Raw genomic sequence first — 15903 nt, forward strand, 5'->3', positions numbered from 1 at the left:
TGTCTTGTGCCACTTTCCTACTGTCCCACGTCACTGTCCCCTGCCACCTGCATATTGTCCCACTTGCCAACTGTTCCATGGGTTAGGTTTAAAGTTATGGTTGGTCTCATTTGTGACATTGTTGTTTATTAGTACTATTCTCCTTAATGTAGTCTTACCAACATTTAAAATTGTTCACTGTTAAATGTAACTATTGTGTTGTTGTTATTTGTATGTCGCTTTGGACAAAAGTGTCTGCCAAATCCCATAACCATTGAATTCGCGTGCGCACAAGAAACCCTGCTGCGGACTAGAATCTTTTTTTTTGCACATTGCAGTGTAGCTTCCACTGCATTAATTGCTGCCTAATGCCTACACAATACATGTTTGTTCTTCAAATAGGCCTAGTTTCACTCTTTCTTGTCGCCCCACTTTGCAATTTTGTCACTGAACCCGCTTGAGTCCATTGCCATTTTTTCAAGGCCCTTGCAAATAACTAAGAAAAAAAGTAATGAAATAGCAAGTGACCAACATCCCATTTCTCTTTCTCTCTCTTCACTCTTTCACCATTATTTCATTGTTGCCATTCATCTTTAGCCCACTTAAGCCACTGTTTGTCATGTCAATTAGAGAGGACACTCTTTGTACTCCTGAGCTTGTCACCATTCATTTGAGGAACTGAGCCCAGAGTCACAGTTGTCCCCATCACAAACATGTTTCTACGGACCACTGTCATTGAAGCTGAAAAATAGGGCCTCTGTGAGGGACTAGTTTTAAAGGGGAACTTGGCAACTATTTCAACGTAATAAACCCGTTTAGAAATCATTTGGATGGTTAAATGACCTGTTCCGGTGAAAATGGTGACTTTTCCCGCTGCCCCTAGCGTCCCCAGACGGAAAACCAACCTTGCAACATTGAGACTACCGTCCCAGAAAGAGAAGTGAGAAACAAGAAACTTGTTTTAAATCGTGTTTCTTACCTTGCAACATCCACATTGTCTACCGAACTTATGCTAACCGTTTTGCTAGCTTGTAAACAAATCCATGTGCTTTATCGTTACCTTTTTCCCCGGTTTGAAATAGCAAAATGCACAATTTCTCCAGCAGAGGGGGAAATCCTGCCAAGTTTCCCTTTAATCTGTTTTTCTTTGTTATCCTTGCTTTTAGTCCGGTGGACAGCCCATAGAGCCCCATTGTGGACCCGGAAATGTTGAGTACACCAAAGTTTTATGATGGAAATATATAGTATGGGTTCCCAGCATGTAGAAACTGCTGGATGCTAATTTGCATATGTTGGGCAATTTGTGTAATTGAACTAATTAGCATAAATTAGCATAATCACCTATATTGATGATATTATAAGAGCTGCTTGGCCAAAATGGACAATGTTAGTATGTGTTTAGGGGTTACTGGAGTCCATATCTGACATTTTCAAGATTCAAAATCACTATTTAAACTGGGTTTGGTCACGTTTTTACTCTCATTAAGCTGATTTTGCTTGAAGTTTTTTTGGTCCAATTTAGACAGATTTTTGGAGGATAGGGCTGTAGCGATATACAGTAGGGCTGTAACAATACACCAACTTAACAATTCGATTCGTATCGTGATTTTATACCCACGGTTTGATACAAACCTCTTTTTTTGGAAGGGGGGGGGGGGGGTGGCTAGACTACAATATAATATATCTGTATTATTTTATATCCTGATATAAAAAGAGAGAATACTGAATGTCTGATATTTATGACAGCACACTTTATGCAGATTAGCCTATAACTTAGGCCTACTATTTCTATTATAATTCTACCACATTCAGCTGTCTGGTTGAAGCCTGGAAATATTGTAAACAAAGTAGCATAGTTGGCTAGCTTATCATAGTCTACTGATTGGACTGTTCAGTTTCCTCATGTGTGTTTAAGGTAATATTGTTCTCCTTGGGACATGCCCTTTTGGGAAACATTGGTATTGAGATGATCATTCAACTTGAATGCAAGAGCGTTAACAAATATGTGCAGCATGCTAATGATGCTAAGCAGATTTAATAGTGTAACGATTGATGAGACAGCGTTGTCTAATCAAAAGCTTTATTAAAGGTCGGGAGCAGGGACATAGGCACAGAACACAGCACACGCTAGCGAAGTCAAGAACACTCGCACCTTACACACATAGGGTTGGATGCCACACCATAAAGGCACAAGCACACATATTAACAACCCCAAAGTTCTCCCAGAATCCCCAGCGCAAAACATTGTGGGAATTTCAAGCACAGTCCAGCACGCTACACAGTTCCCCCAACAAGACATTGCCGTCCTCGGCGCGGGCGTTCCCACATTCAGTCCAGCAAAGTCTCTGGCACTGCCACACAGCAGGTGGGGTGCACACACCACAAGAGCCCTACTCATCCCGAGGAACCACGACCACCAGCGGCCCAATGCGGGCGTGCTTGCAGTCACCTGGCCGTCGCCGCTCGTCCCCAGCGAACCCCTCAGGTCGCACTTTCGCAGTGTGCACCACCACGACGTTCCTCTAACACCTGGCGGGGCCTAGCCTCCACTGCCACAGACCCCCCGGCACTGAGCACCGTAACCGGCACCACACCTCCGACGCTCCGCTCCGTCGTCTTGCCAGTCGGGGCAGCAGACTCCAGCTCCATCGCAGCCGGACCACGCTGTGCAATCAGGCTACAGCTACCGACGTTGGCATCCCTCCTCTGTTGCCCTGTTGCAGAGCTGTCCTCCGCTGCTGCCGGCCGCTCCACTCCGCCACGGTCGCGCCAAGGCCTAGACCTTCTCTCTGGCTCGTGGCATCGGATTTCACACAACAAACTTTTTTTCCCCTTATTTTTCTAAAGAACGCCAGCGAACAGGCCAACTCGAACAGGCGCCCGCACAGCATGGTGCCTCCCACACACACCCAAAGGCTTACAGTTCCACCTCCTTGCCGCTCCACTTCTGCTCTGCTCCGCAGCCAGGGCCACCGGCAACTCCAGCCTAAAGCCGCCCAGCGGGGGCAGGGGCTCCAGGTCTTCCCGCGGTGAAGTCACCACCTCATCTTCCAAGGCTGCTTCCTCAGGCCGCTCTCCCGGTCGCGTTAAGTCTTTCTCTGCCGTGGCCACTGCATCGAGACCCTCTTCAGGCAAGCACTCCTCCCGTAGCCAGGCCCAGGTGAAATTCCTAATGAAATTTCAGCTTTGGCCTCCACCTAGCGGTGAGCATGGACGGATTATGAACTTTCAGGCCCCAGATGTATTAAGGACCCCCCACTAATTGTTGCATATGTGGAAGGGGGGTTTGGGGGTCCTTCCTCAGAAATGTTTTAATTTGTTTGATGTGATTTTCTGTATTCTGGTGCATTTTGGGGATGGCCAATACTAAATTCAATCAGATTCATAGCCTACATCCTGATAATGTGTTGATATTGAGGCAGTGATTTCATGCAAAGGCTTGGGCTTCAGGGCCCCCTGACCCCTTGGGCCCCTGGGCCCGTGCAGTGATCCATCCCTGGCGGAGAGGTCTCCCACTTCCGGTTCCTCCAGCACTGAAGACACTGTCTCCTACAGAATGCAACTTGCTCCTCTATGGAAAACGTGCCCATCTACAGGTGCTGCTTTGGGAAGCACCAGACCGTCCTGTTCCACCGGCTGTGGATATTACCACGTTTGGATGGAGTAAGAAGACCGGTATGAAGAAAGGCCTGGCCTGTACTAATTATTGTTTCTGCAAAGGCAGTGATGTTACATGTTGCAATATATTAACACAGCAAAAAGAGCAGAAGGACAGGGATAAAGAATCTGGAGAAGATGACGACAGGACAACGGATGAGGACAGCAAGGAGTAGTAGAGGCTACTGTAGTTCTTCACTTACTCAATTGTGAGTCACAGCAGAGGGCCAGTGAATAGCTATTTTCAAAATTATTGTGGAATTCAGAAAATACTTGAGGATCCAAATTATTCCTGAACACTGAATATTTTTATCCTCCAAAAATCTGTCTAAATCAGCCCCAAAAACTCAGCAAAATCAGCTTAATGAGAGTAAGAACGTGACCAAACCATGTTTAAATAGTGATTTTCAATCTTGAAAATGTCAGGTATGGACTCAGCATCTCCAGTAACCCCTAAAAACATACTAACATTGTCCATTTTGCCCAAGCAGCTCCTATAATATGATCAATATAGGCGATTATGCTAATTTATGCCAATTATCTGAATTACACAAATTGCCCAACATATGCAAATTAGCATCCGGCAGTTTCAGCATGCTGGGAACCCATACTATATATTTCTATCATAAAACTTTGGTGTACTCAACATTTCCGGGTTCACCTTTCTGTCCACCGGACTATTTGTCTCATCTCATGTTATATGGTTAGAGTCTAAGAGTATAGTGACATTCTATCAGCCCACCCCACTTTACATTTGCTCATGAACATATACCTCAAATCTAATCCACAAGAGCTTACTGCATGTCGTGAAATAAATACAAATATTTTATTGCAAAACATAAAATTTATATTTTTATTGCCTTCAGTATACATGTTTTGACAGTTTTCTTTGCAAGAAAATATATTCTTATGTCAGTTCTAAGCTTTGTGGTCTTGGACCTTGTTCACAAACCAACTCTCCATTTCTCCCACATTACGAAACAAGCTCAAACCAGTTGTATACACATGTATTCACTCAGTATGCTCTTCTTTAGAAATAAATATTACTCACATTTAGTCAAAAACTGACAGGGAAATTCCTGGCAACAACAACATTCTTTCAGGAAGAGATATCATCTAATAAAGTCCAAAAGTACAATCACAACAACATACCAAACAGACTATGACAAAATAAAAAAGACAGTCAAGGATGGAAAGCAAAAAGTAGAAAATTAGGTACAGAATCATTTCTTTTGGGAGACATGTTTTAAGGGATAAGTCGATGATCTCGCATACTGCATGATGCACTACAATAACAAATTCACATGAGGTCCTTTGCAGGAGAGATGCAGTGGAACACTGGCCCTTCTCTTCCGTTCATTAGCCATGAGGAGAATGTGTGTTCACTTAATAATCATCTTTACTGGCCCCCTGGTGCAGGGCCCATGGAGAGGGTTCCTTCCTCCACTATGGTCTCGAGTTCCTCTGTACGTATCGCCTGGGTGATGAGGTTCAACTCCTCACACATGGTCTCATAGCGGTAGGCCAGGCGGATGTCAGGGACATTGGTGCGACGGATGTCGTTACCCTCCTGCCCTTCCCTGAAGTAGTCTGGCCCCATCCAGTAACTTTTGACCTGCAGAGGAGGAGATCTGGCTCAGTCAAAGTGAGAGAGAGGGAGAGGAGAGGGAGGGAGAGAGAGGGAGAGAGCAAGAGAGAGAGAAAGAGAGAGAGAGTATGTGTACGTGTGTGTGTGTGTGTGTAAGAAAGTGAAGTGATTCATGGAATAGCGAATAAGTAGAGAGAGTGTGTGTGCGTGTTTCTGTACCCATGAACCTGTAAAAACTCATGATAGATTGCTGGACTGCTTTAATCTACTGGATTATTCAGAAAATTTGATTCCTAATGAAATTTGACTTGTAAAGTGGAATCAAATTATAAATATACATATACATGGTGTGTGGGTTGAGGAGGGGGAATGTGCACCTGGGGGGTAAAGCCGCTCATCAGTACGCTGTTCCTGGCCAGCTCACACATGTCACATGAGCTCAGCTTCCACACCTGCGCAGCGATGCTGTACTCCTCCATCAGGGGTTCCTGCAGCATGGACCACAGACACAGGCAAAGACAGACACAGGCACACTTAAGTTAAATCTTGTTCAAACCATACTGCTAGTGTACTCTTACAAAACCTTGTTTTTTATTTTCAGCCTAACACTCATCTTATTTAAAAGAGATGCTGAGATGGTGACCTTTGTGAAGTGGAACTGGAGGGGGTCATCGGTGGATAAGGACACCATGAGGCCTCGGGAGAGGTACTCTGGCAGAGGGTTGCGGTGGTAACTGAGGAAGAGGCTGTTGTTGCTGAGAGGGGACATGGCAATGCCAATCTGGGCCAGATAGTACAGATACTGCAGCACTGGAGCCTGGAAATGTCCACAGAACACAGGGGGTCAACATCAAGCCCCAACCATGTGGACTCATTCTACTTACGATGCAAGAGACTCCTATTTAGATGCTTGCAAGGGGGTGCTGCAGTATTGCTCTTACCTTTCTCAGCAGGAGACCATGCGAGATGTTCTCAGACAGCATGAAGCCAGAGACCAGGTGATGGATCGGGCCCGCCTCCCCACAGTGGGGGCGGAGCACAAACGCGTTGAAGTTCCGTCTCCTATGAAGGGGAGTTGTGAGATATAGTACTAGATAAGTAAAGCTATTGTGTAGAAGTTCTGTGTAGTACTAAATAACAATACATGCATTTAGGATAGTACCATTGGTACATTAAATCTAGTTTTCTATTTATTTTTCACAGAATGATTGAATACATATAAGCTCTAGAAAGCTCTTTTGCCCAGGGCAGTATTGCTATAAAGTGACGAGGGTGGATTTTTATGGCAACCTTTTGGTCAACTTGTGTGTCATACGTTATGGCTCATACCTGCGTAGGTGGTTGAGCACAGTCATGTTGGCATACATGTAGTAGAGGTAGTAAGAATAAGGAGGGTTGTCCTCTTCCGTCCAGTTGGCAGGAAGTGGACTGTCCAAGTTAAAGATGTGGTGCTCTGGTTTGGACTCATCATCGACACTGTCAAATCCCACCAACTACAACAAAGATTCACAGTAATGATATACTGGTCTTCAGTAAAACACAGAACTTCCACAGTTCTCTGGGTCCTAACACTTTGTCTTTGTAATACTCACATGCTGTAGGAAAAGGTGTAGCTCAGGGTGGCTGCTGGGGTTGATGGTGGCCTCAAACAGTGGCATGAAGACATTTTCCAACATCTCCTGAAAGTTGGACAGTTGTTTCTTGGTGTGGTACACATCACTGTGGAGACAGAGGTGGAACTGGTCAGACTAGCTTTGCTATGGATTGCAATGTCATGCTAACCATTTTTTTTTATTACATAATCCTTTTTCAAGGACGTAGGTTCTACAATCATAATGCAAACACAAGCACAACGGAAGAAATTCCATATGTTTGCAACCAACTTTAATCTGCTTTAAAAAACAACAAAAAAACAACTGAGACTTACAAGAGACGAGGCACCTGAACCAGCCAGCGCACATTGTCTGAGTAGACGTCATGTTTGACTGCCCACTTAGCCAGCTTGTCCCACTCATCCCTCGAACGGCCATAGATAGACAGACGCAGCTCTACATTCTGATACTTGCTCTCCTCCAGGTCTGCCATCACTTCCTGTAGTGCAGATATAATGTCTCATCAACAGGAGGTGACCATTACGCATACAAGCAAAATATTCTAGGCCAGATGTTCTCTTTTTGGGGCACATTGACTGATTATAATGAATGTCACAAACGTTATTATAGGCTATAAGGTCTTTATTCTCATATGCCCATAAATTTCCATACATATGAGTGTTTGTGAGCTGAGCAGAAAAGAAAGGCAAGTTATGACATTATTCACGGATTGGGAAAGGAGATTTTATTCTATTGCTCAGCAAGGGAAATGGTGCTGGCAAAATTGTGAAAATGGTCACTTCCAAATTGTTGCTAAATCGCTAAATCTGCAAAATTGCAATTGGAACATTGCAATTGCAACATATGGTAGCCTACTAAAATCCAGATTTTAAAAAAGTTGCATCTCTAACTACCAACAAAACTATTTAAATTAAGAAACTGTCATTAACGCATTTGAAAACACCCCTCTACCCCAACAAAATTCCGAAGCACACCTCACATTCCTTCCTTCACGGCACACCGGTTGAGAACCACAAATTAAAAACGGAAGAACTATGTAACCACACAGCATACTATACAAAGCTGTATATTGTCATTCCTTTACATTTTGTTGAGTTTAGTTTTCGGTGATATAGAAGGTGCTTAAATGTTGTAGTCTTTCCACACAAAGACTTGTGGTTATGACTGTCCATTTTTCCTTTAAATGCACTGAACTTAAATTTGCACTGAACTTAAATTTTGTAATTATTTTTTATTTTTAATGTACATATTTTGAAATTACCTTGATGATATGTGCAAAATATTTGCCTTCAACATGGTTGTCAGTTTTGATGAAGATCTCTCGCAGGATGGACTCCCCAATGGGATTGTATTTGGCGTTAAACTTGTCAAAACGATGGAAAGTGTTACGGTCCTGTGAAAAAACAAACAATTATGTGTCATGAATTGCACTTGTCTAAACTAGATGTACCGGAGAGCGGTACAAAATATGACCGCCGCCCAGTCCAGCACATTTTTTCCACAAAAAGAAATCACGCTGAAAGGCCTATTTGATTCTAACTGTCTCACTAAATTGCATTATCCACACTCAATTCTCACTGGTATCTGCTAAGTACCAAAACATGATTAGTTCATAGATTTCACATGTAAAATTCATTTTATACAACCCCACCTCCATCTTGCCTGTTCATAATTCTGAGAAATTCTTGATTGTTTGTGTTATGTTTATGTTATGTGTGTAGGTGTGAGAGTGTGTGTGTGTGTGCCTGCATATGTGCCTGTGCATGCAAGCGTACATATGTCTACTGTGTGAGTATGTGTCATACGTATGATTACTGTGAATGTATGTGTGTGTGCGTGTGTATCTGTTTGTGCACATGTGTGCACATGAAATGGGTTAACATGACCCCTGGTGGCAAACATACGGAAAAAAATGGTCATCCTAGGCCCTACAGTTCTCAAGATATTCACAGAGAACTGTGTCTGCCCTACCCTCCTTTCGGGGGGTCCAGTCCAGCGGGGGGGGGGTAGCATGACGGTTCCATGCTATCCATGTGGGGTTACAGGCCCACCAAGTTTTGTGTACCCCGGTCTTTCAGTGTCCCGGGAATCCTTGTTGGTGTACGTCACTAAATGTACACATAAATTAATTTATTGTGTGGCCCCCCATGAACGGAATTCCACAAAACTTGGCGTGCATACAGAGGGTGTCATAATGATCCTACACTTCCAATTTCGTGCAGTTTTGACTATGTTAGGTCACAGATACCATCAATTACAACACCTCATTTTTACTTTTTTGTGTTTAACTAGGTGGCACTATACATGAAATGAGTGGTTATGGAATGGGTTGACATGGCCCCTTGAGATCAACATACAAAAACAAATTGGTCCTCCTAAACCCTACGGTTTTCGAGATATTCACAGAAAACTGTGTCTGCCCTACCCTCCTTTCGGGGGGTCCAGTCCAGCGGGGAGACTACAGATCAAAACGAAAAACGATGGTTCCATGCTATCCATGTGGGGTTACATGCCCACCATGTTTCGTGTACCCCGGTCTTTCAGTGTCCCGGGAATCATTGACGGAAATTTGGGCATGCGAAAAAAAAAAAAAAAATCTGACTAAACCTATATGACAATTCTGTTTACAAATGTAAACCATTAATGTAGTTGAATGAATAAATTCAAATTTAACACTTCTCATCAGTCAAACAACCCTCTCGGCATCGCTCCCTGTTGGCCTCTAAGCAACCACTCACCGCATGCATGTCCAGTGTGTCCACACTCAGGTCGTAGGCTGTGAGGTTCATGGTCTCAAACACCTCCATGAGCGTTTGTCCTCTACCTCTCTCCACATGCACAATCTCCCCCGGATACTTCTTCATGGCCCTTTTGATGAAGCGGAGCAGGTGCTTCTGGTTCATGCAGGATGACGCATGGATATGTGTGTCCACCTGGAGAATAAGCACAGCAGACTGATGTCACATTTCATCATAATAGCTAGGGTATTTGTTTATTTAGAGATATCAGATAACAGTGTAATCACCTGACTAGAACTGACACTTAACTGTATAAAAACAGCACTCATTGATGCACTTTTCTTATTGTACTCTACCTTCTAATTGTTTTAAATTGTTCTAGAATTGCTGTGAGAATTGTTTTAAAGCTTTGAACTGTTTACCATGTTGTAAGTTGCTTTGGCTAAAAAAGTGTCAGCCAAATGTAATGTAATGCAATGCAATGCAATGCAATGTCTATATTACTGCTTTGTCATTTTGGCCACAGACTCACCTTACGGATGTTGTAGAAGTCTCGATGAGGAACTTTCTTCTGAGCCGCCAGTTCCTTCATCTCATTGAGCAAGATGTGCATCTGAAACTTAGAGCTTAAGTACTGCAGGCGGCGATAACAGAAGGACTTCCTGTGTGGACCAAATGTCAGAGACCCAATGCGTAAGTCCAGTCTGAAGTGCTGTTAGCTATAGTGAAATAAGCTTGCTATAGTTTGTTATATATAACTTGCTATAACATTTTATAATTGGTAGAGAAAGCTATTTTCAAAACAACAGATGCTAATTGTAGGTCACATGTACTTACACTGGTCCATTGATAATGAGGGCCATCATAACATTCATGTCAGCAATGTACTCTTTCAGGTCTGGGTAAGGGAGGTCCAACTCTGTGCTCCTGATGCATGGAGGTAAATGTACACATATGTGCATACCTCATAATTACAATAATGCAGGCATGTATGTATGGCAGCTGATGTTGGCCCTACCGTGTACTGAAATTACTCTAACAACGGTAATGTGGACTTGAATCTAATGCGTTCACAGTTATGTAGCTGAATGTTACAGAGGAAGATGCTGTAAAAGCCTCTCACATGTCCATAGTGCTCTTCTTTGTGTATACATGAATGACTCCGTTCACCGACTTGCACCCGTAGCCCATGTCAGAGGGCATGCTGGTGGGGTCCATGTTCTCATAAGGGTGGGTCTCAGACACCGGGGAGTCCACAGGGGCATCTGTGGAACACACACATGTCAGGTCACATCACAGATCAGTACTTATAACCGCTTTCAAGTACAAGTGCAAGTGCTTCATACAGGTGCAACAGAGGCTCACAACTTGTGACCCAAAACTTGTGGTTATTAACTGTCACTTCACGAACACACATCCTGAAAGTCTGTCACGACAGTTACAGAGGCGCTGTTCACAAATGTTTTGCTTAATCCGTGAGCCATGCAAGAGAGCTGTACCTGACGTGAGTGAGGTCTCCGGGATCTCCTCGTACATCGGCAGGTCCAGGGGCCTCTCGGCCAGCTCCTGCAGGTAGCGCGCCGTGGTCCTGCAGAAACTCTGCATGGACAGAGAGATGTACTTCTGCCGGATAAACAGGGCTTTCACTACACACTTGGCAGCATCTAGTAGATCTGTGAAAGGAACCTGCAAAATGCAAAGTTCGCAAAACGCGTTAGCCACAGCTGCTAGTGTCATTAGTTAATGACCCGTAAACCAGGGCCTGTTTGTCTAATAGTTCTGTGTAATACAATATTAATGTGTGGAAGCTACTGTAATTATCGGTATCCTGGCCGAATACTGACCCCACACTTCTCCTCTCCAGAGATGGCAACCCTTTGGTACTCCCTCTCTGGAGGCATCTCTCTCTCAGTGGGACACGCGTCCATGGAAGCTTGAGTTTGCTCTTTCAGAAGTCTGATGAGGTGACAAAGGGACCAAGTAAGCTTCAACTTCAGCCAGTCAATAACAAAACAATGAACAGCCATTAACACATGCTCAAAAGAGTGCAACTCCAATTCTTTCTCTGATCAAGCAAAACTGAATGTGATAAAGAAGCAGAGAGAGAGAGAGAGAGAGAGCGCACTTACTCCAGGTCTGTTGCGCTGTCGGTTTTCATGAACTCCTGCTTGGCTCGCAGTAGGATATCGGGCTCATGCCTGATGAGCAAACAAATGGAGAACAGTGATGAACGGGCCGAAAGACATTAGCGCACTGAGAGGTCTGCTCGCTGCGTCAGCTGCTGATGCCTCGCTCCTCTCTCTTCTCTTTTGCAATATGAACGGCGAAACATTTATGTGAGTCTGATGCAAAAGCAGCCGCATCCCTTTCATTAAAATAACATTTGTAGGCTTTTTTTTTTAATCTTGTGCAAATTTAATTTAATAATCCAAAAATCCTGTACTTGCACAAATCCTCAGCTCTTAAAAGACACCATAATTTGTAATCACCAGGCAAACGAGCACATCAAATAATAGCACTTGTTATGAAAGAGAGGGGGAGAGAGAGAGAAAGAGTGGGAGAGAGAGAGAAAGAAAGAGTGCAAGAGAGAGAAAGAAAGAGTGAGAGAGAGATGGAGATAGAGAGAGAGAAAGAGTGTGAGAGAGAGAAAGAAAAAAAGTGTGCGAGAGAGAGAGAGAGAGAGAGAGAGAGAGAGAGAGAGAGAGAGAGAGAGAGAGAGAGAGAGAAAGCGAAAGCGAGAGAGTGGGAGCGTGAGTGAGCCTCTCTTACTTGACGTCCTGGCTGATCTGTCTCTCTAGTCGTTGGCGCCGTTCCTCTAGCTGCTCGATGGGGCTGTCCTCAGGGAACTCATAGGGAGCGCTGCGCATCTCGTTGTCCGCCAGACTGCGGGAGAATAGCTCCTATGGACACACCAGCACATGGGGCCAGGGCCACAAGCACACGACTGGTCAGGGAATTATCAGACATCATATAACATGCTCATAAATTCAGACAGACAGGTAGTCAAGGAAACCTTGTGTGTTTTGGCTTTGTTGATGATAGGTGCTCACCTCTGCAATTTCTTTATACTTGCCGTCCATGGAGGTGCGCAGGTCGATAGGGCAATGTTTGAGGGCCAGAGGGTTTCCAGGCAACGAGTGCTGCGAAGTGAGTAGGTGACGGCCAGCACGGAGATCTGATCAAGAGACCGAGAAGGAGGGAGGGAGGGAGGAAGAGAGAGGTGGAATAGAGAGAAGGAGAGATCCATCAAAGAACTGTTTCACCAATACCAACCTGTCAACCTCAATCCGCACCACCCACCCACCTCTTCTGGAAATGAGAGAGTTAAACACCAGTCTGCTGAAGATTCAGAGGTTTGTCGCAAGTCTGCTGTGGCAATGTCCAGCCAGCTGGATTGTAAACAGTGGTTCTGGGGACTGGCTGGTAAGCGCTGACCAAGTCGTGGGTGGGGTGGGGTTGCAACGCTAAGTGAGCATGAGTGGTCAGCAGCTGTTTGCGCCTCCGGAGACAATGGGCCATTCAGGTGGAACAGCGAGCTGTGGCCACTCACCGGTAAATGCAGCGCACTGTCTCTCCATTGCACTTGTTGCCACGCTTGTGTCTGCATGCATTGATATCTCATAGCTCTGAGGAATGCTGAAGGCCCACTGTTGTCTCCACCACTGCCCCAGGCACACATGTTGAGCCCGGAGTCTCCGGTGTCAGCGTGTCACGCACAAGGCTGGTCCATGGACAGGATATTAATGTTCCTAAACTGTGGTCCCCTATGAAATATTCACACTGCTGCTGAATATTTCATCACCGCTGCTGCAGAGTCGGAGGGACCGCTGCCCACAATTAACCAGCGGGATCGCTCATTCGGAGAGAGCGCAACTGCGAAGGCCCACAGGCTGGACCCAGCCAGGCTTTAGGGTTTTGAGGCCAGAGCTTGCTCGATTAAAATATGCTAACTGGCAGGCTCAGTCACAAGTAACCAGGTCACTGAGTTGAGGGATGTAGCTATTCTGAACATTCAAACACTTTAGAGACTCTGAAATCACAAGCATTCCAGTCTATGAAGGCACAGTAAATATGTTAATGGTACATTTGAGTTTCAGAGCTAAGTGCCAACTTAGTCGATGCTGCATAGTTCATTTAAACAGTAATTACAATGCATGAGTTGTAATTAGTGAGGCCAAGAGAGCATTTGATTAGTGTCACAGATTTGAATTATTTACAGCTTAGATAGTGATGAGCAAGTCATCCTGATGGGATTACACAAAATGTGCTTTGGTGTTATACCGGCATAAACCTGACAATAAGCTGTCAAATTGTGCATTGGTGCTAGACAAAAGCAGGAGATGGACAGGAGGCTTTTATAGGCTGTGCTTCTATAAATGCCATTTATGGGATACCTATAAAACTGCAACTGTTTGGTCATAACAGGGACACAACTCTGAATTCTTCCTCTTGATTCAGAGGTTGAAGTTGTCCACTCAATTTCATTCTGCCAGATTGTTCAGCGATTCACTGGGCCTGACTTCACAGTCACTGGGCTAGTGCTAATCAACGATCATTATGAGGGCGTCTGCTGGGCCGCCCTGATTGCTCTCCACGAGGACCAAGCGGTGTGCAAACAAGGAGCCGCGTGAGGCCATTAGGACTAACTGTGAAGCCTGCATTTCCCCCAGAGATACACAGACAGCCTCCACGAGGGAAATATGAGTGCAGAACTAAGAGCAGGCAACCCCCCCCCCCCCCCCTCCCTCTCTCTTTTCTACTACATCTATCCATTTGGTTCTCTCACGCAGCATCACTGTTTGTTTTCCAGGCTCTCTCGCCTCCTCATCACCTCCCACTTCACTATGCTGAATCACTGCTGCTCTGAGAGAGAGGGAGAGAGAGAGAGAGAGAGAGAGAGAGAGAGAGAGAGAGAGAGAGAGAGAGAGAGAGAGCACTTACTCTAGGTCTGTGGTGCTGTTGAGAGAGAGAGAGAGAGAGAGAGAGAGAAAGGAAAGAGTGTGTGTGTTAGTGGATGGACATTTTAAAGACCCGGAGGGGTGGTGGGTGGGCAAGTGGCCCTGTGTTAAAGCTCTGCTCATGGCTGCTGTGAGCAAGCTGCGATGGGGACCAACAAAAGAGTCCATTACCCCCCCCCCCCTCCTGACCCGTGCTCTCAAAGAGGGTCTGATGAGAGAACATCCCACTCGTCCCACTTAAGAGGCCCAGATTCGAGGCCCATTCTGGGACGGACAGAACGTTCCGGATCAGATCCAGAACTGTTTCAGAGCCAGCAGCTGTCACTGAACTCCAATTACAGAACAGCACACCAGATGCTGCATTAGCACCTCAGCCCAACCACAGAGATGGACAGTGCTGCATGTGCCTTTAACACTGGTGACGTTTAAGGCCAGTGAGGGTCTGTCCTCTGTCCTCAGCCCTGTTGCCACACTCCTTGACCACTGTCCTCCTCTGAGCGGCCCTCTCATCACTGGAGGCGATACATCAGTCCTTGTGTGGACATGCTTTGTAAATCGTATGTGATGGGCCTGTTGGCGTCTACTGGGCATCTCTGCCGAGTGGATCGGAGAGGCGTCTGGCAGCTAAGAGGGCATATTGATGGCGCGAGCTGCGTCCGGCGGAATAGAGGGCAGGCAGGATACGGCCAGCGGCAAAGACAGCTGAGGCTGCCGGCGCTGACTCTAATCTCCTAATGGCTGCTATATTTGGCTTAGCCCGACGTTCTGGTTACACAACACAGTTTTCATCCCACTTCGGAGTAAAGCACACCGAAAAGGAAATCCAATGGGGAAACATATTTCACAGATGCGGCTGGCTCAACAAACTTGCAGAGTAACTGCGGTCATGTCCAGCTTATGTGACGTCAGACATCTTAGAATAAGACGTCGAGACTACAGCAGTGCTTTTGTGTTCTGCTCAGTGGGATTCCTCATTAACACGCATCCAGCTTTTTCTGCATTTTAGAGGAAACACGACAAGGCCTGAACTTGTTAGGTAACTGTGATAATGTAATTAGCTGTTAGCAAGGGAACAAATGTAATTGTCAGAGAGTTCCCAAGAAGGCAACCTAAAGGTCAACTGGATGTGAGATTAATATTGCATATGATTGTCATTTTGCATACTGAGAATTACAGAGGGGTATACTGTACATATGTAAAGGGGAGAGGGCAAGAGAGAGATGTCTGATGGCTACCAGCTTTGTCATTTCGATCTCTATTACAGTACTATCTTTTAGTCATAGCCAAACAGATAACCTGTAACTGAGAAGCCGAAGTGCACTTACATGACAGCGGAGATCGACATGTCTCTCAGGGGTTGAAAGCATTAT

The 15903-nt window shown here is 45.2% G+C and overlaps 1 protein-coding gene across 3 annotated transcripts in view; it reads right to left on the bottom strand.

The window, feature by feature from the left end:
• Nucleotides 1-4475: 4475 nt before the first annotated feature.
• Nucleotides 4476-15903, bottom strand: part of ampd2b (adenosine monophosphate deaminase 2b) — a 32468-nt gene continuing 21040 nt past the window's right edge. For all 3 annotated transcript variants that reach the window (XM_042096928.1, XM_042096929.1, XM_042096930.1), the window contains 17 exons: nt 12626-12750; nt 12345-12475; nt 11705-11773; nt 11420-11531; nt 11075-11261; nt 10699-10840; nt 10413-10502; nt 10108-10237; nt 9576-9770; nt 8099-8230; nt 7152-7315; nt 6817-6943; nt 6554-6717; nt 6166-6286; nt 5868-6041; nt 5602-5712; nt 4476-5251 (listed from right to left, as the gene is read on the bottom strand). In XM_042096928.1, coding sequence (XP_041952862.1) covers nt 5036-5251; nt 5602-5712; nt 5868-6041; nt 6166-6286; nt 6554-6717; nt 6817-6943; nt 7152-7315; nt 8099-8230; nt 9576-9770; nt 10108-10237; nt 10413-10502; nt 10699-10840; nt 11075-11261; nt 11420-11531; nt 11705-11773; nt 12345-12475; nt 12626-12750 — 2390 coding nt within the window. In that variant the 3' untranslated portion in view covers nt 4476-5035. The remainder of the gene's footprint in view (nt 5252-5601; nt 5713-5867; nt 6042-6165; nt 6287-6553; nt 6718-6816; nt 6944-7151; nt 7316-8098; nt 8231-9575; nt 9771-10107; nt 10238-10412; nt 10503-10698; nt 10841-11074; nt 11262-11419; nt 11532-11704; nt 11774-12344; nt 12476-12625; nt 12751-15903) is intronic.

Source organism: Alosa sapidissima, chromosome 7, assembly GCF_018492685.1.
Source record: "Alosa sapidissima isolate fAloSap1 chromosome 7, fAloSap1.pri, whole genome shotgun sequence".
NCBI classification, from domain to species: domain Eukaryota; kingdom Metazoa; phylum Chordata; class Actinopteri; order Clupeiformes; family Clupeidae; genus Alosa; species Alosa sapidissima.